The 20,675-nt window shown below is 42.1% G+C and overlaps 1 protein-coding gene across 2 annotated transcripts; it reads right to left on the bottom strand.

Annotated features, from left to right (window-relative positions):
- Positions 1–143: 143 nt before the first annotated feature.
- On the bottom strand, positions 144–15,595 carry Kbtbd8 (kelch repeat and BTB domain containing 8). 2 transcript variants are annotated; one of them, XM_005333867.5, is made up of 4 exons: positions 15,466–15,595; positions 14,907–15,114; positions 9,456–10,570; positions 144–6,844 (listed from the first exon to the last, which is right to left on the bottom strand). In XM_005333867.5, exons 1-4 carry the CDS (start codon positions 15,479–15,481, stop codon positions 6,381–6,383), a joined length of 1,803 nt encoding a protein of 600 aa, XP_005333924.1. In that variant the 5' UTR covers positions 15,482–15,595; the 3' UTR covers positions 144–6,380. The 2 variants fall into 2 exon arrangements, with proteins under 2 accessions (XP_005333924.1, XP_021587733.1); XM_021732058.3 differs by lacking the exon at positions 14,907–15,114 and having other exon boundaries at positions 15,466–15,582.
- Between the last annotated feature and the right edge of the window lie 5,080 nt (positions 15,596–20,675).

The following is a 20,675-nucleotide window of genomic DNA, read 5'->3' as shown; positions in this document are numbered from 1 at the left end:
TGGATCCTCATAAAAATTCTAAGATGGATTACCCATTTCATGCATGAGAAAACTAAAGCTCACAAAGGTCGATAATCTCCCCAGACTCACCAAACTTCTTGCCCATAAGTCCTATATAAAACACTGAAAAACATATTACACAATTGGTTTGTTATTATTTATTACAGTGTTTTGTTGACCAAATCAGAGTTATACACATGTTTATGGAGGAAAGGCAGAAAGGATCAAATCTTTTTTCTTTAACAAACTAGGCAATAGAAAATGTTTCATATGAACATGATAAGCATGATTTAAAATGATTACACTGAAGTTTTCAATTTAATTTTAACAGTTTGGTAAAAATATCTTAAAATGATTGATGACTTTAATTAAATTATATCAAATCACTTTAATTTGGTCCTGGAGTGCTGGGTGATAAGGTCCTCGAGAGTCAACGTTCTCTGAACTATATGCCAAATAAGTCCATGAACATACCATGACGAGTAAAAGATACGCCCAGATGCGTAGCACATGAACTTCTTACAAAGTCAGTCTTTTCAACTTTTTTTTTGTGTGAAACATATTAAATGTATAAAGAAGTGATAAACATTTATGTACAAACCAAATAATTCATCTGTCCAACCCACGCGTACACAGCAGGAGCTTGCTGTGGGGACTCAGCAAGAGGGTGGGAAGACGTTGGGTGTCCCCCCAGAACCTATGGGAAGAAAGTCTGCTCCAGCGGAAAGACCCTCAGAGAAGGGAGGCTGACGGCGCCACCCTGGACTCGGGTGTAGGCGCTTCTTGTGGAAAATCTGAGAAGACCCCCCAGCGTCTGGCAGGGGAGGGATAAGGATGATGAAGTACCCAGAAATAAAGGCCCACTCTCTCTCCAGGGACAGAGCGTGGCCAGAGCTGGACAGAAGCAGGGAAACAGCATCCCCAACCCTCTCCCTGCAGCCTTCTCTTCCCTCCTGCAGGGAGGAGCATGAAACAGCCCACAGGGGTCAAGGGTCACAGCAGGGGTGCTGCACCCAGGCAGGGAGGACCCAGCAGGGGAGTCAGCAGAGAAGCTTCTGTGAAGGCTGCAGACGCCTCAGGCACGGGCCACTGAGGACTGAGACAGGGACACTACTCACTGCAGCCCGCAAAATCATCTTTCAGAAGTGAAGAGAAATACAGCAATCAAACTCTGAATTAGATCTTCTGTGCAGACCTGCCTTGCAAACAGTGTCAAATGACAGTTGTTTGGGCAGAAAGACCTACACAAAGGAATGAACACTGTCAGGGAAGGAATACACAGAGGTAAAACATCTCTTATATGAATCGATCTGAAAGCAGAACGGCTGCAAGTAAAGCTCATACAGATGTGCTGAACAGCTACAGCATGTCCCGCAGAGTGAACTGAACAGCCTGCAAGGCACAGGCACAGAGTGCCCACTCAGCTGCCTTGGGCCAGGTGAACAAGAACCTCGGGAAAGAACTCATGTATTAAGAGCAGATACAATAGAGTAATTAAAAAAGGTCAACACAAGAAAAAGCAAGAAAATAGGCAAAAACAGATTAAGAACAGCCAACAGAAAACAGCCACGAATATGGAAGATGTCAGTAAGCAACTTAAATGCCAGTGCTCTATAACCAAGCTGCACAGAAACAGACTGTCCGTGTACACAGGGTAAGTCCCAGCCAGGAGCTGTCTACGGAGACCCAGTTTGCACATAAAGATGCAGTCAAAAGAAAAAGAAGTCAAGCTAGTGTAAAGTAAAAGAAAGCCAAGAAGCTGCATTAATTTTATACAGCAAGACCTCAGAACCAGAAAGATTATCAAGGTTCAAAAAGAGGTATTACATAATTATGAAAGGGCATATTCTCCAAGTGGATATGATTAAAAAATATTCTGTACTAAAAATGAAAATGCAACATATCAAAATTTGTGGGATGCTATAAAAACAATACTTAGACAAAAGTTTACAGCATTAAATATACTACTAGAAAAAGAAGAAAGGTCTAAAAGAGCAGAAATCAATGCAATTGCAACACAAAACAATAGTGAGAAATCATTAAAACTAGAGTTTGGTGCTTCAAGAAGACCAGTGCAATTGACAAGCCTCTAGCAAGTGAAACAAGAACAAAAAGAATAAACAAATTACCATATCAGAAATGAAAGAGGGGTAATCGCTGCCAATTCCACAGACATAAGGATGTAATGAACAACTCTAGGCCCACACATCTGTTCATGTTCTCTCGAAAGGCAGAAGTGAAACTCACAGGAGACACATACAACCCAGATATCCCTCTATTATCTGAGAATTGAATTAATACCCCTCCAAAATGGAGCATCAAGTCCAAATAGCTTCACTATACATATATCCTGCCATATACTTCAGGTTAAAATGACACCACTTTTCCATAATCTCTTCCAGAATGAGAAACAGTGGCTTATTAGTATAGTAACACAGTGACAGGGTGCAGAGGGGGTAACAGAGGGAAGCCACTTCCCACCTCACCCACTCCCAGGATAAGAACCACAGTAGGTATTTTAAATAACAATGTTGAGAGAAAATGGAACTCTAAAGGGGCAACCATTCAACAAAGGATGGTCTCTTCTGTGCATTTGGTTTGGAACAGAATGTGCCTAACAGAGGAGAAATGGAAAACTTGGCTCCAGGCCCAGGCCACCCCTCACCAGGGGACCTTTAGCCTCTGTGTATGGTACAGTAACACAGTGACAGGAAGGAGGTGCAGAGGGGGAAACAGAGAGAAGCTAGGTTCCACCTCATCCACTCCCTGGATAAGAAGCACAGACAGTTCAGGTCCTACCACCTCTCAGGGTGCTCTGAGATCTTTTGGAAAATTCATTTCTCCCTTAAACACGTACTGAACACCTAGCTCTGCACCAGGCAATGATCTCAAGTGCAATGGAGAATGGAACGTGCTCTTCCCCTTTGTGGAGCTGACATTTTAATGGGGGAAGACACGAAAAATAGAGCAGGGAAGGAAGGTGGGATGGGTAGGAGGAGTGGAAAATGAGGTGTTTAGGGAAGGCCGTCTGCACACAAGTCCGTAAGGTGAGTGGGTTGTCAGGGAGATGCAGCAAGAAGGCCGCACCTCAGTGTGGCTGGAATCAAGTTGAGCCCGGGATGGTGACGGGGTTGAGGCGCAGACCATATAGATAAGGAGTTGGCTCTCTTATAGATAAGGGGTTGGGAAGCCGAAGTCTGAGCAGAAGAGGGACATGATCTGACCTATGTTTTAACAGGGTCACGAGACTATGTGTGGGGAAATTCCAAAGAGGTCAGGGATGGCAGGAGGAAGACAGGTTCAGGGGCAACTGCATTGTAGACAAGACAGGCTGGCTTAGACTGGATGAGGGTGGCAGTAGGGGACATGGACAGAGGGACAGCACAGGACCTTCTGACACATTGCATGTGACGTGTGTAAGAGAATGAGTCAAACACAGGAACAGTTCAGGTCAGAACACAGGAGTTACTGAGATAAACAAGCTTCTTTAGAACTTAGAACATTACACACAGTGATAGTGATTATTTCATTCTCTACCAAAGGCCAGGTTTTTAACAGATTAAAATCTATCATGACGTGAGGTATTTCGTGACTTCCAACAATTTTAACTCTGCAAAACTCACTCATTGGAGGTCAGATTACAACACTGGAAGTTTTAATCAGAAAAGGTTTTATTATAAGAAACAATGACATCAGGTAAAAATGCAAAAAATTGTGCAATTACGGCAAAATGTTTAAAAATATCTACACATTTGCCCCCATAGGACTACAGTACTTACTACATACCTGAGCACTGAACATCAAATGCCATATTACACTGCTTCACACAGGGAATCCGATTCCTTACAGATCACATCCACCTTTTCTCATGCACCAGTGAAATCTGCCTGACGCTTAAGCATCAACTTGTAAGATAACAGAAAACAAAGATGGAAAATAAAGAATACAATTTCTACTTTCCTATGACACAGTTACACCAAGTCCAGTTTTCTATGTGTAAAAAATACATAGGAAAGTGCTACATACATTCTTCAAATGCAGAAACACAGCTAAAGTGGGACACGGCAGACTTACCCCTAATCTGTGGCAGCCACCGTGTCTTTCACTTATATTCTCATACTATGAAAATGTGCCATCAAGTGTCTACACATTGACCCACACAGAGCACTAGGTTTTCTAGGACCTCTTTTGAAGCCATTTTAAACAGTGGCCAAACATCTGAGCTATATAACAAACAGTTCTTCATATAAAATCCAATAGGTATTCTGCTGCTCTAGCAAATTCCAAGCATTGGCCCTGACACACTACACTTAGATCATACCCTTGATATAAACTGTTATAGCAAAAGGATCAACCATTGTAGAGATCCACAGAATAAATCTGCTGTAGAACGAACCACAGCTTTGTTCTCTTCTGGATCCTACAGCACACAAACACTCAACGTTCTGTCTCGTTTTCAAGTAACATATTTTTCTAAATACAGAAGATTGTCAAAAAGCGGAAGAAAATCTTAGATACTCAACAAAGCTTGCAAAATAAATTACATGGTTATCTCTTGCAGAACTGGTTGTATTTCCCCCTGTCCTCAGCAATGTAAAACTGTAAAAAAACAAAACTGGAAATAACCAAAAGATAAAATAAAAGACAAAGAAACCTGGGGGTGGGGTAAGATATTGGCCGACAACGCTTGTCAAGAGATCACAGATGCACTGTCGAAGCCAATAAATAGAAGCCACGTATCTAGCTTTCTAGGACTAGATTTTAAGATGTTAAGTCTACAAAGGCCATCCACTTGAACTTCCACTTCAGAAAACTGTCCCTACTTATAGAGGTCTTTGAAAAGCAGTTTGGAAAGTTTCTGAAAAACGAGGTATGTGATGCAAAGAGGCAATGTTTTAAATTGTTTTCACAGTATCATATTACAATTTGTGCAAGAGTGTTTAATACAAACCACGCAAGTTTGCTTTCTTCAAGAAAATCAAACTGTTCTGACTGAGGACAGACGGGGCTGTACTTAAATCCTTTATCAGACATTCTAGGCAGAGGCAAGACGACGTTCCAGTCCAGATACTTGTCTCAGATCCACAAACAAGTCTGTCCTTCATGTCAGTATTTCCTAACTCACTGTTAGAAATTCACCAGTTAAATGTGAAAAACGACCTCGTACCCATAGCCATGGTTCTGTTCTCTCACTCTTCCTTGATCACCTTCAGCTAGAACGAGTATTTCAATGTAAAGTATTCATTTCTGTTAAGTGCAAAAGGAAAATGATGAGGTTGTAATTGTAATATGAAATTTTAAAAGTCATTAAACTATTAAACCACTGGAGGAATTTTATGTTTCTGAAAAAAAAAATTTTAGAAGTAGATGTAAATCTTCACATTATGAGTTAACTTTCACTGGACTGGCAATCTGGACAGGCAGAGGCTGGAAAAGGAGGTAGGGCAATAAAATGGCCCCTGTTAGTGCAAACTTGGTACAACAGTCTGTTCTCCCACTGAATCCAGTCGGACAGTACCTGGCCACACCTTATCACAGTTAGCAAACCCTGTGAAATCACAAGAGGTCGACAGAGTACCACGGCCAAGAAACTCACATACTCATGTCAAAGGAGAGCACAGGCTCAGACCATTTCAACACTGTGTAGCTTGCTACACACCCAAATTAATTGATGCTAGCACCAGCCACCTGCCAATCTGAGCCCTTTCCAGGATTTAAAAAAATGAGACAGTGTTAGCACTTGAAGAAGTTTCTGACAGAAAACTGCCGCTTAAAACTTTAGCTTAACTTAAAGGTACGTGGGAAACGTGAAACCGTGGAACCAATAAGTTCTCTCTGAGACTAAGTTTCTCCTTCAGTCAGCTCTAGTGACAACGCATTTAAATCTCAGTCCACTTGAAAACAGTACACAAAAATATACATGTAAATACATATAAATATTAAGAATGAGGATCTAAGTTAGTGCTTCTGTGTTAGAGGTCACAGCTAAACAACTCCTAGTGATATTGCCTCAGATTGTTACCCGTATTTAAAATAAAGAGTCAGGTCCACCTGGTCTGTGTGTCTCCACCCAGGGACACCCTAACTGCGCTGATGGAGTGCATAGTTGTCTCGACTCCTCTAGTACCTTAGTGGCTATCACAAAACTCTAGGATGACAGGTTACTTAAATGCCAGGGGGAGAAATGCTGATAATTGCACTTTGTCACCTTTACCTTACTGAAATGAAAGCATCAGAAAAGCGAAAGCGAGTCCCTCTAAGTTGTGAGCTTAGAAGCACCTATTTCTGTGCACAGAACTCGGCTTTCTTAAAGACAGACAGCGCTTCTTAGGACAGGTCTCCTGGCACGAGCGGCCAGAGACGCTGCGAGGCCCGCTGCTCTAGAGCACTTTCTGAAGACATTGAGGGTAGAGTTTGGCAACAGCACACTCAAAGTGCCGGCCCAGGTCCCAGAGCCGATCCGGAGTCTCGTACACCTTCACCCACTGGTCGGCCGCCTCATCATACTGGTACAGGGAGTTCTTCCTGCTGGTTCTGAAGACATGCTCCTCCACAGTCACCTGAGTAGCTCGCACAAACAGGTGAAGTTTATTCTGGAAGAGGACCAGCTTGAGGTACGGGTTGATGGACTGATCGCACGGGAAGTCCTTCTTGCGGGTCCACTTGTTCAGCTCAATGTTGTAGGCCTCCACGGTGAACATGCGCTGGTGATTCCCACTGGTTCCCGCCACATAGTAGATGCAGTCCTCGTACACCGCAGCCAAGCCCTGGATTCGAGGCACCGTCATGGGGGTTAGAAACCCCCAGTAGTCTTTTTGAGGCTCATAGAAGAGGAAAAATTCTCCTAGAAAGAGAAAACAAAAATGTGTACATTTTTATGTTTATTTTTGGTCATAGGCTGTTGTTCCAACCACGAGATAAAGGAGCATGATTTTCCAGATATTTCATTTTCTAAAATAAACAATGTAACAGATCCTGTTACGTTGGGGTGTTTCTTCTGGGGAGGTGTAATGCGTCTCTCTGGCTTGATGGCCAAATAACAGTGAAGAGCTTGGTTCCATTTGTTCCAACCAATGTGTGTCACTGAAGGTTTATTTTAGGCCAGCTCTGAAACAGCATTATTAGGAATGCTCAGTCAGTAAGGCCAAACATATACATACAGCTTACTCATGCACACTGCTACCTATTTCTAATTAATTAAAAGACCAGTTCAGACTGGTGCTTATAGGTCACTGATGTACTTACCTGAGTGCTCCTATAATGCAGAGATAAATTTCAACAAGAGAAAACCTGGCTTTCATACACATGCACCGTTTATGGAGTTGACTGAGAGAATTTGGCAATAAACAGTATGCCAAATGAGACTGAAAATACGAAAACGTCTATTAGAATTAGTGAAGACTCACAAGAATTTTACTAACATTTGTACAAAATCTTGTAGATGTTTCAGATCTGGGAGTGTCTGCATATACACAAGTTGATATCTGGATGCTCAAGTTGTTTGTACATTATGACTATACAATCCATTTCATTTTTTTAATGTAAATAAGCTTTGTTTAAATTATAAATACCTGCTTTGAAATTCAGCTTCCCCTTGAAATCTATTTTAAACTGGAGTCACTCTCCTCTGATGTTCAGCAATGACATCTGAACCTCGTTTTCCGCAGGTCCCAGCTTTAATCGCTTGCCTAATTCACGACTATCAGTCAGAGGAATCAAAACTTTAATGTGTGCAAATTCTCCAGTTTTTTTTACAGGAAGGAAAAGATGACACACATAAAAAGTTGATTTTTTAAGATCTAAAGTCCTCTTTAATAAAGTGAAATCAATAAGCAATTAAGAAAAACCCCATGGCCTCAGATTCTTCTCATATAAAATACAGCCTTGGATTAAATGATGCTCACTCTGAAGTCCCATTAATTCACTGCTGTTTTGCTGTAGTAGTTGCACACACATGACCTTTACATTCCTCTGGCTGTCCTATGGTAAACCCTACCTCTGTCCCTGAACCAGTGAGCCACAGGCACTCTTCATACCAGGCCACATACATTCTACATTCTTAGGTTCCATTTTTTGGCAAGACCAACCAACCCAAATCATGCTGTACTTCTGTGTAACTAAAAGAAGGCACTATTCCTTCTGGAAAATTAACCTGAAGCCGAGATATTCAGGCATTTTCAGGAGGTTTTAGGTAAAGGGTTGGAGCAAAGACCATGATTTTTAAAAATAGGTAGATAAGGGCTTAAAAATCAGGTCTATCTTCATGATAGTGGCCTCTCTTTCTGTTTTATTAAAGCAGTAGTGGAGGAAAACATTTACATATAACCCATTAAGAAACACAGAAGAAAAAGAAAGGTTTTGGTCATATCTATGTTGCACTCAGCATTCAAGCAACTGAAAGGTGTAAGAAAAAAAACTTGAGAGTCTTGGGCTGGGGATGCGGCTCAAGCGGTACCGCGCTCGCATGCGCTGGGCGCTGGGTTCGATCCTCAGCACCACATAAAAATAAAGATGTTGTGTCCACAAAAACTAAAAAATAAATATTTAAAAATCCTTTCTCTTTAAAAGAAAAAAAAAATTGAGAGTCTTGTTCTCACAGTCAGAATCCCGTTCCCTCTTCCTGTTGCTCTACTTAGCACCGGTCCTCAAAACTAAACACAAGTCACTCCAATATTAGCAACAGTAAGAAAAAGGTGACATCTGAAAGTTTTTCAGAGCAAGGAAATTGAAAACAACCTGTCATGAAAGGCAACACAGTGGAATTAAAACCTGAAAGCTATAATTTCAACCTCTTTGTAATCAATTTTCATAACTCTGGCAACGATAAGGCGTATGCAGGGGCTGGGGATGTGGCTCAAGTGGTAGCGCGCTTGCCTAGCATGCGTGAGGCACTGGGTTCGATTCTGAACACCACATAAAAATAAAATAAAGATATCGTGTCCACCTAAAACTAAAAAATATTAAAAAAAAAGGCATATGCAAAACCCTCTGGTAACCGAGAACCTAACTATAGTTAAAGCTTTGTCCTTTTTTCTCTTAAACCAATCCAGTAAGTTCCATAAAACAGCAATTGTTACATCTCTTGGTCATTCATATTATTAAAGAATAAAAATTGCCACATATTGACATTATTGTTCAAAATCTTAAAACTACTCTGAAATAGTCCTTCCAAAACTCTGCACTGTTTATTACCGAAGACTTCGAGAGTACTTATTCTATATGATAACACGGGCAAAAAACTTGGAGGATCAATGTAGTAATGGAAAAATACTTTTAAGCATTTTAAACTTTTTGGTTCAAAAGTTTACTTTCCTTAAAGGTTCTCCACAGAACAGACTGTTCTAATGGTTTATGATGAGGAAGGCAGAGAAGCCTTGACCACCAGGAACCGTCAGGCACAAGGAGGGCACGCATGTGCTACCTGCCATGGGGCATGCAGGCCCGTGGTCACCTACCCTGTAAGACATAGATCTTCTCTCTGTACTCCACGGCACTGTGGAACTCCATGGCGACAGGCATTGCACACACAGTCCTCCAACAGTTCTCTCTGCTGTCATAGCATTCCACGGACTTCAGGGAGTTACGCCCGTCACCCTCGTAAACGCGACCTCCAATGGCATACATTTTACCACAGCAGTACACCAGTCTGCAGCCTATCCTGGCTCGAAGCAAGGAAGGTTTGGACAGCCATCTATTGGTGGAATGGTCATACATCCAGAAATCGTTTTCTGCCTTGTGGTCAATGGAGACCTCACTGCTGCTTGGCCTGTACCCTCCTGCAATGTAAATGTCATTATCTGGCGATACCAGAATCCCAACTTCTCTCAGGTCATTCGGTGGTTTGCATAGCTTAAACACCCTTCCTGTGGCAATATCCAGACAAGGCACTGTTTGCTTCTTTATCGAGTGTTTGTGGGCAGCATCGAAACATATGATCATTTCAGAAGCAGTCATCCCCAGCCTTTGAGTGCAGCCATTGGTGTTGGACGGTGCCCTTTCCACACAGCCTGTGGCGATGGCCTGTGCAAACTGAGGTGGAATTTTCTCTATGAAGGTATCTTCCATCAGAGGAAAACGTATGCATTTGGCAAAAATTTCTGGAAGGTGCGATTCTCGTTCATTCTGTTCGTGTTCAAACCACCGCACAATGCTTTCATACACGTGTTCTTCTCGGTCCACATTTAGGTCGTCGCTGTCTAGAATGCTTATCAGCTGGTCTTTTGTCAGCTGCAGAAACTCCTGTTCTTTGGTGACACACAGAAACTTTTTACGAATATACTCTTTTGATCTGTCTCCAAGTTCCTGATGACCATAATGATCAGCAAAGATAAAGACCCCAATGGAATTCTGTGGGTCCAGATGACTGACCATGTACTGAGCACACTGGTCCTGGATAGATGGGATCTGGAAGATGCTAGCGGCAGTGAACAAGGCTTGAACGTTGGCCTCTGTCAGAACAACTCTGGAGGTGTAGGCATAATTCAGTACTAAATCCATTGATTCAGCTTCAACACCAACTATTCGAATTTCTTTCTGGGTACTTTCTGTAAGGCCACTAGTGAACATGGATCTAAGAAGGAGAGAATGGTTAGTATTTTATGCAAATAAAAATTACAGTGACAAATTTTTTAAAGTATAGAGTTATCACAAAGATAACCTTTTGAAACTAAATGAATATATTCCCTTATATTCCAAATGGGGATAAAAACTGACCATCTACTAGGAGTTAGTCTGCCTGATCCCCCAAACCTACTGTTCAGATAGTCCACTTGGTGCCATCTCAAAATATGCCACACTGCAGAGCGTTCACTGCCTAACTTTCCCCTACATGTAGCAGCCATGGAGATGCTTTGGGAAGGAATTTCCTTCACATACCAAGGCTGGAACACAGCCGTGATCACCGAGGAATCGGGCAACTGTGGCTGCTTCCCCTCATTAATTAGTTGTTGTGTTAACTCCAGACCCAGCTGAAGAGCCCACAAAAGAATTAAAGCTGGTGGAGGCGGGACAGGGGATACAGCTCAGTTGGTGGAGTACACAAGGCCCTAGGTTCAATCCCCAGCACAATAATAATAATAATAATAATAACAACAACAATAATAGTGATAGAGGGCATCTGTCTCTCCCTCACAGAGTCATTGATGAAAAATGGAGAATATTTTGAGTCAAGCAAAACCAAGATGTGACCTGGCCCATTTCAGGTTCTGACTCTCCTTGGTTTCTAGTTGAGTTGCCTTATGAACCTGACATCTTAGATTGCCCTGCCCCAAAAGGTTTAAGAGCATCAGTATGAGACAGTGACTCAGGGAGACAGTCTAATAAAGCTTCTGTCCCACTGGACATTACAACTAGTACCCAAAATATCTCTCTAAAAATTTCATCTTAAAAAACAAAAAACAAAGAGGTTCAAAGCACATATTCTCTCCCCACACTTCCTGAAACTAATGTTAGCAGACGAATGTTCCCTTAATGTTTACAAGATTTTTAAAGACGACTTCACTTACCCTTTGACATTGTGAAGATCTTTCCTTAAAAGATATACTTCATCTCAGTTAGAATTACCATGTCTTACCTACTTATATCCACACATAAATAAAAATTACATTAAGCTTAATATAATGCCCTTTTCTAAAGAGAGTTTAACATTTGACACAACAATAATTCTTTGGAGATAATTTGTTTTTTAATCCCAAACTTTTGACAATTTTTTTTCCTCAAAATTAAAATATTGGTGCATTCATGGACTTTCTTGGTCAAAACATTAAGTAGTTAAATAACTGGCTTGTGAAGTAGAAATCATTTTCAAATTTCATTACCTTTCTTTCCTTTAAGGCTTCATTCAAGGTTATTCATAAATGAAATACAAAAATCAAATCCAAACCTCTTTAAAAAGCCATTTGAAAAAAGATCTGTATACTATTTACCTTCGATTTAAAGTTCTAGTATGCTTAAGGTTTGCTGAAGAAATCAATCTAACATTGGTGATAATCCTTTCACTTTTATTTTAAGTGTTAGAATATGAAAAACATCCTTAAATGGGAAGATTTCCAGTCAACTTTGAAGCCGTCACTGAAGACATGGAATTAATTTTGAAAGGCAGGATAAGAAGCACAGAGCCCAGCTTGCTTAATCATCTTTGAGTTCTATTTTTACTTCCATAATGTAAATTTTAAGTGTAACATCAAAAGATTTTTCACAATGACTAAAAACTAGATGTTCCCATGCATGAGCTGGTGCTGAGAGACTCACCTATACAGCCACCAATTAAAAAGAAAACTAGAGCCCGTCGTTAGGTGGAGACTGGCTCCCCAAGGAAGTGAGCATCACCCCAGGGGAACGGGTCCTGACCTGAGCAGGCTGGTCTCCCACACAGGGGCTGTGACACCTGACTAGTTCTCTGTTCTAACAGGTTCTTCATGTAAACATTCAGTAGGAGCACTCCTGCACACAAGACTGTGAGCACAAAGCACTTCTAACAACCCGACGACGGGAACTATCAAACAGCCAAATTCTTTCACTGTGAAGCAAGACTTCCTTTAAGGCTTCATTCAAGGTTATTCATAAATGAAATACAAAAATCAAATCCAAACCTCTGTAAAAAGCATCTCAGTTACACTGGAAAGTATGACTTTCCAGATTCCACATCAAGCGTAGCATGGGTGCCAAAAACTCCTGTACCAAAATTCTAGCAAGAGATAAGAAACTAACCCTTCAGTTACCTAGTCACACATCTTTATTTAAATGCACATATCTTATGCTCAGAAAGTTTTCTAGGCATACTATGAAAATCAAGAAAATCGATTGCAAGCATACTTCTTTTAAAGTAATTTTTCTAGGCCCTCAAATCTAATTTTCATTAAATCTGACACTTAAAAATATAATCTAGAGCATAAAATTTCATAAAACAGACAATTTCCCTTTGGAGTTTCATTTATTTACTTTACCATTCAAATTTAAAATATAATTAAATTTTTTTTTTAAAGAGAGAGTGAGAGAGGAGAGAGAGAGAGTGAGAGAGGAGAGAGAATTTTTAATATTTATTTTTTAGTTCTCGGCGGACACAACATCTTTGTTGGTATGTGGTGCTGAGGATCGAACCCGGGTCGCACGCATGTCAGGCGAGCGCGCTACCACATGTGGCGCTTGAGCCACATCCCCAGCCCCAAATTAAAATTTTTGAAAGAATATTTTGAAGAGGACTTTATCCACTTTCCTTCCTTAAGAGTCATGAAATAAGTAAAAAGCCTGACTCTGGAGTCAATTCTAGTCTCTGCTATTTTGTAGTCAGATGATGTAGGCATCACTCTGTGATCCTCAGTTTCTTCACATGTAAAATGGGAATAACAACTGCACTGAAATGAGGATTATAAAGATGATCTAAAGCAACACATGTAAAGTATGCTTAGCTTGGAGCTTGACAAGGAGCAATAGTGCCACGTATTTAAACACATATCTATTCAATAGTGTGGACAAGTCAATCTCACCAGGAGTTTCCATTGCCAAGCCAAACTTCACATATGTGAGTTTCACCTTTTTCCCTTCCAACTGTCTTGTGATAATTAATACTCGGTAGTCCAGTCACCTACCTACCCAAGGCAAGTCTAAATGATTATATCACAAGCATCAGACCCAGGTAACTATTTTTTTTTTTTAAGAGAGAGTGAGAGAGGAGAGAGCGAGAGAGAATTTTTAATATTTATTTTTTAGTTCTCGGCAGACACAACATCTTTGTTGGTATGTGGGGCTGAGGATAGAACCCGGGCCGCACGCATGCCAGGCGAGCTCGCTACCGCTTGAGCCACATCCCCAGCCCCCAGGTAACTATTTTTAACCAAAGCATTCTGAGAAAGAGGAACCAGAAAGTAACCTGGAACATTACATTATTATGTGCCCTATAAAGGTAAGCAGAAAAAGAACACTAAAAATGTGTGCTTGACATGATGATTTTACTGTCATTCACGCACCACTTTTGAATACTGAAGGGCATGTGGGCACCTGAAACAAAAGAAGTAACCCACAGGGAGGAAACTACCTTTTCCATGAATCTCTTTTTAAGAGTAGGAAGCAATTTTTCAAACCCAAGTTTTAAATGTTTACCTTTCAACATTTTATGATAAACCAACCTAAATTAAAGTGATAAAAATGCTTCTAAAATCTTGGAAATAATCACTAGTTTGGTGCCTATAACACACACAAACTATATTCATTTTTATTCTACTGCTTTTACCCCCATGGTTTTAAGACAATGTACTGAATGGTCATTTGTCATTTGTTGGTGAAGGACAAGTTTCTATGATTTTAAACTCCAAAAGAGATACACATACTAAAAAAACGCATCATGAGTAATTTTTTGGAACAGATTCTAAATCAGCACTGCTTAATTAAAAAAATGTTTTTGTAGTTGTAGATGGGCAGCATGCGTTTATTTATTAATTAATCAATTTAGGTATGTATGTTTATGTAGTGCTGAGGCTCCAACCCAGTGCCTCCCACGTGCTAGGCAAGAGGTCTGCCACTGGGCTACAGACCCAGTCCCCCGGAAAACTTTTACCGATGCAAATGCCGTTTATCTGTGCTGCCCAATACCGCAGCTGCTAAGTAGCACTACAAGTGGCTACTAAGCACTTACACTGTGTACTTGAGGAACTGGTTTAATTTTAAATGACTTGGTGAAACGGCGACATGTCGCCAGTGGCTGCCATGTTGAGTAGCACAAATCTAGATTTCCTGGTCGTGAATGTCAAACCACCAACTTTAAAACAGCCACCTGAGCGCTGGCGGAGTCCCTGAAGCGAGCAGCGGGGCCCGGGAGGGACGAGACCCGCGGTCCCGTCTCGTGCTAATCGTCACCATGGTCTCACGGAGGGGTCGGTGCGGCCACCAGCACGAGTCCGGCGCCCTCATACCTGAAGTAGGGGCTGATGGCAGCGAGCACGTTCCTGTGGCAGGAAAAGGTCTTCCCGTGGTCCACTTCCACCACGATGTCCGTCAGCTGTGCCTCCTCGTACATGGCTCTGAGCTGCCTGAGGACGCTGCACGCGTGGGAGGGGTCCACGGCGTCGCCGGCTGCGTCCGCACACGGAGTCCCATTCGGCGGCGGGGACTTACTTAGATCTAGGGGAGAAAACTGGCCCTAGGACCGCGCAGGTTCCGGCAGCCCCGCGTCCCGCGGCTCTCGGCTCGGCTCCGAGCCCGGCACGACGCACGCCGGTCCGCAGGGCCGCGAGGCCGGCCTGCGGCCACACGCGGCGGCCTCCGCCAAATCGCGCCCGCGCCCGCGCCCGCCACGGGACGCGCGGCGGCACCGGCGAGGTCTGCGAGCGCAGAGCCGGCTCCGCGCTGCAGCGCTACACCAGAGGCTCCCCCGCTGGCGGGTCCCCGACGCCCTCCCCGCCTCAGGCCCGCCCAGTCACCAGCCGCGACCACCTACGCACGCCCTCCATCCTGCGCCCCCGCGGTGCCCACCTGCGCACGCGGCCATTGCGCGCTGGGCCCGGCTCCAGCTCTTTAAAGAGGAAATGTCATTTCGCTTCTCTCGCTCCCGGGTTCCGGCTCTTCTAAGCTCTCCGGGCCAATGGGGAGGCCTATTAGCCTGGCTCCGCCCCCACCTCACGAACTACTGGCACTGATTGGCCACAATGGGTGAACGTGCGCGCCGGGAAATGTAGTTTCATTGTCTCGCTCCCGCGTGGTCGGTCAGGCGGGGACCAGGCCGGGGTTCCTATTGGCCGGCTGGGGCGCAGGTGGAGCGAAGGGCCGAGCCAGCCCACGCCGGGATTCCTATTGGCCGGTTTGATTGGGGGTGGAGCTCTGGGATTCGGCGGGGCCAGGACCGGATTCCTATTGGCTGGCTCGCGCGGAGGTGGAGCGCAGAGGCTGTACGGAGGCTGTGCGAAGGAACGCCGGGGTTCTTATTGGCCAGCTCGGGAGCAGGTGGAGAGATGGGTGTGTCTACAAGAAAGGATAAATTTTATTGTTTACGTGCTTCTATTTACTCATCCTGTGTTTCTAGCATCTAACAGGTGTCTGCCACCTTATTGATATTATTAAAAAGAAAAGAAGTAAAGCACAAATGAACTAGCATGGGTAACTAGACTTTTGAATATAAGGGTGAGTTACCAGTGAATGGGAAAGAATTTTATTAGAGAGGGAAATCTACTTAATAAAGGATATTGGGATTTAGATTGTGATTGAGAAATGGAGAAAGACGAAAAGCAATTGATTTCTGTCCACTAGAAATGGAAAGTTGCAAGTTCCCATGCAAATGAACAGGAAGGAAGTGGAGTTTCCCCTAGGCACTTAAGATTGTATGAAAATCCTTAATGCACAGTTCTGCGTTGATGAATTTCATTTTGTTTTTGATTCTGGTAACTTTAAATGCCCATTTTCTATGAGTTCAATTATTAAAATAGTGTTTTTGCTCACAATATTAATGGTATTAAGAAAAATGGCATAACTTATCAGGGCTCCCAGATTTAGCAAATAAATGTGCAGGATATTCATTATTAGAGACATATCTAATTGAAATATTATTTATTGTTAATTTGAAGTTAAACTTATTGGTCTTTTCAGACCTTTTAGAAGAGGGGAGTTTCTACTGAATCCTAAAGGAATTCTCAACTAATTAACCCATAGGTTTGGCAATAGTTTAATTAACTAAAAGAAAGATTTCTGATTGTTTGACCCATAAAGATTTCTAAATGTAAACAAAAAATAGCAATTTATAACTACAAAGTTACAATTATATTTTATTTTACTGGGCAGATGGCATTGCATAGTAAAGATTTCATTATCATTAAGATGCACTTTAAAAACAGAATAAGAAAATATCAAAATTGAGACGACAGTCCTCTTCATTCTCAGTGATCTTCAAGAATATAAATGAGATTCTGCTTCAGGGTTGATACTAAATAGCCAGAGGCTACAGCTTTGTTTTATAATAAGGCGGCTCTAATTTCAATTTTAATAAGAACCTATTAACTGACTGTCAATCTGGAACAGCAGCAGCAACAGAAATGAGTAGTAAGTACTAGATTGTTCTCTGAAGGAATTTTCTCATGTAGTTAGAGTTTAAAGTAAATTCTACTAAGGGTGAAAATTGAAATATCAAACCAGAATATCTGAAGGATGTATATTTATTTCAAATTAGACATTTAGAATTTTATTATTATAATGTTTCTTACCAAGGAGCTAAGTGCAAAGAGAATTGCTATAATCATGGTTGGTTGCCAGAAAAGAAGTCATATATATTTGGTTTTAAGAAGTCTTTACATTTAAATTGCAGCAAAGATGAAGGACCATGAAAAGAGCAGATTTAAAACATGAGAAAATGGCACATGTTTCTTTTTCTGTTTCCACCTGAAGATAACAACTTTTTAGCAATTATAACTGTACCTGGGCTACTGTTGATAATAATATCACACCACACAAGAATGATGGCAGCTTTGATGAAGGCAGTGTCTAAGAATATAGAACCTCACTTCTGCAAATCAATTCTGTGGTTTTCCAATTTCCCTGTTCCGTATCAGCTGAGGCTGTGAAATTGACCAGAGCTATATAAAATGAAAATAAGGGGAATGCTGGGGAGCCCTACCTTCCACCCAATGACATCCTTATGTATTTATACTTCTCAGCCTTCAGCCACAGCCTTCTTGGTTTGCTCAGTGTGACGTTTTTTCTTGCTAAAGACTTTTGTTATGACTGGATTAGTGCTTGGAAAGAAGCAACAAAAGCAACCATTTCAATATGAATTTAATATAGTAGCAGATACTGAATTGTTTTTTCAACAATTTTTTAGAGCTTTACATATTGCATGTGATTTGTTTTTTAAAATACAAAGCTGTATAAATAGGTATTGACAGAAAGTTCACTGATGGGCATTTCCAAACTTTTTTTTTTGAGAGAGAGAATTTTAATATTTATTTTTTATTTTTTGGTGGACACAACATCTTTATTTGTATGTGGTGCTGAGGCTCGAACCCAGGCCGCACACATGCCAGGCGAGCGCACTACCACTTGAGCCACATCCCCAGCCCGGCATTTCCAAACTTTGTTGTGTTTTTTTAATGCCTTCTGAGGTCTTGAAAAAATTCAATGTGGTAATAATTAGAAGGTTGAAGTTTGTGAATCACTAAATCTGGTCATACTGGGAATATTCAAACACATTCATTTATATTTTAAGTATTTGGAATTTAGCATATACATAAAAATGGAGACTGAAACTAGTAGCACAAATATTCAACTCCTCAAAAATATTTATTGCCCCCACGACCACCACCAGCATTCACAATGGACACTATATGAAGCAAGGTTCAGGATGGAAGGAAGAAAAGAAAGCGGCAGAAAGTAGGGGAAGTAAGTTCCTAATTTCAAGGAATTTGTAGTTGATCTATAGAGATGAAATATGTTCAAATAAAAATCACCTGGATTAGAGCCCTTGGAAACCTCTAGTCAGCACAAAGTACATATTTCACACAATGAATGCTGGGGAGAGATCCTGTTTGGCTGGTATGGGGTTTAGACTGGTCAGCACCACAGGAAGACTGCGGAAACAGCGGGCACTTTCTCATTCACTTTATCTTGACTTGGCCTAGAAGATGAAGAATTCACTGTTCATACTTTAATATTGATGGGACTTAGTTCAGGAATTGAGAAAGGGAAAAGAATTATGTGATACCTATTTTATCTCATTTAAATTCTTGTTTTAACTTTTTAATAACTGTGTTATAAATGAGGAGAGTAAGGTCTGTGGATTTTCAATAACTTGCCCATAGTTATAGAGGGTCTTTGGCTCCAAGGCAACCCACTTTTTGTAACATACACAGGTCCCTGGAAATGATACAGTACTGGAAATGATGTGTAGTAGAATTTTCTCCACAGTATGCACATCTAGTTTTATGTCAAACACAAGGGAAACGAGTGTTGGTCATGAGTGGACAAAACTATTGGTATAGGCTTGATATTTGAATGCTCCAAGAAATTGAAGGAATGGAAAGGCTAGAGGGTAACCGCTGAAGTCACAGTGGTAAACTGTATGTGTGTGTGCGCGTGTGCATGTGTGCGTGCGTGTGTGTGTGTGTGTGTGTGTGATGCTTGCGTGGTGCTGGGAACTGAACCCAGGGCCTTTGACGTGCTAGGCAAGTGCCCTATTCCTGGGCTACAACCTCATAGCCCTGCTGAACTATTTGAACTTTGTCAAACAAAACTGATAATTTTAGAGGTATAGTAATTAAAGGTTCTTGTTTTTCCAGTACGTAATATCTATACCATGTATATACACCTAATTTATTCAGTGGTTTTCAAACGTAGAATGATTTTGAGAACCAAACCATTGTCGACCCAGGAGACATGAACACTCTTCTCTGTGTGAACCAACGGAATATCAGAGTGGAGAATGACTGTGGTTCCCTCTAACTCCAGTCGTGGTCTGATTTTGTTAAGCTCATGGAATCACTGGGAAGCCTGACTGGAAGGACAGTGGTGGACAGTAGTCTTCGGCAAGTAGACCAAGAACCAAGGAACACAGAGCACAGGCACCAGGGTCGTGACAAGGAGCACCTTGACCATGAAGTGACCTGTGGCTGGTCCTGCAGGCCATCAGATGGCACAGGACAGACACACCGCCAGGCGGGTCATGAGATTGGCAGGACAGATCCGTTGCTTGCCTGAGCCCCTCTGCAGTGTTTGCCATCCACCCCTGGTTGTGCTGCCCAGGCTTTCTTCATCTCCACACTGTGATGTTTTCAGCCAGATGATGCTGTGCTGTAGCAGGCTGCCCTGTGTCATCACATGTGTGATGACATCTGATGTCGTCCCGGCCCCACCCATGAGATGCCATAGTTCCCTCCTCCAGACACGAAACTGAAAACGTCCCCCTGGGGAGTCGTCCTGTCAGGAACCACCCTTCACAAGACATGCCCATGTGCTCTGCGCCCTCCGTGCTGTGGGTTCCCACTGCACCAGCAGTTCTGGCTCAGTTTACACAGGTTCAGTGCTGTGACTGGTTAAAACCGTTTTGTTCCTATCCTTTTAAAATATGCATTTCATAGACTTCAATTAATCCCACCCCTCTGTTCATACCACCATGTCTCTTTGGCTCCTAAGTCCCATCTCTCACATTATATAAGAACTCTTTCCTGAAATCACCAGTCTCTTCTCTCATCCTTCCCCAACTTTAAATAATACCGTTATAGATTTGATGCGGGGCCACTCAGAACCTGTCCATCTAGTCGCGTAAAATGTGTCGTGGTGGGGCTGGGGATGTGGCTCAAGTGGTAGTGCACTCGCCTGGCATGCGTGCGGCCCGGGTTCGATCCTCAGCACCACATACAAACAAAGATGTTGTGTCCGCGGAAAACTAAAAAAAATAAGTAAATAAATATTAAAAAAAAAAAAAAAAACGTGTCGTGGTATTTTATGTGCTGTTGTGATGGTGTTACACCGTGACCTCTTTGCGTTTCTTACCTCACCTGGTACCGTGTTTTTGAGATTCTTTTTTATGCATGTTGCTTTGAGTACAGTTGCTTTTCCTCTTTGCATTCCCACCAGCCACTCACTGACTGGCATATGTAAGACTCAGTGGAGTTCCCATAGTGGGGCTGGAGGTGTGGCTCAGTGGAAGAGTGTTTACACAGCAGGCAAGAGTTCCTGGGGTCAAGGCCCTGCACTACTGCCCA

Source organism: Ictidomys tridecemlineatus, chromosome 16, assembly GCF_052094955.1.
Source record: "Ictidomys tridecemlineatus isolate mIctTri1 chromosome 16, mIctTri1.hap1, whole genome shotgun sequence".
NCBI classification, from domain to species: domain Eukaryota; kingdom Metazoa; phylum Chordata; class Mammalia; order Rodentia; family Sciuridae; genus Ictidomys; species Ictidomys tridecemlineatus.
The sequence above is the reverse complement of the archived record's forward strand: the minus strand, read 5'-3'. Positions and strand labels throughout refer to the sequence as shown.

What these genes read in the sequence shown, in the direction of transcription:
- Kbtbd8 (XM_005333867.5), bottom strand. An exon ending in GCCATCAGCCCCTACTTCAG is followed by an intron (nt 10,571 to 14,906) that starts GTATGAGGGCGC and finishes TCTCCTTCTTAG; the next exon opens with ATCCATGTTCACTAGTGGCC. An exon ending in GAAGATCTATGTCTTACAGG is followed by an intron (nt 6,845 to 9,455) that starts GTAGGTGACCAC and finishes TTCTCTTTCTAG; the next exon opens with GAGAATTTTTCCTCTTCTAT.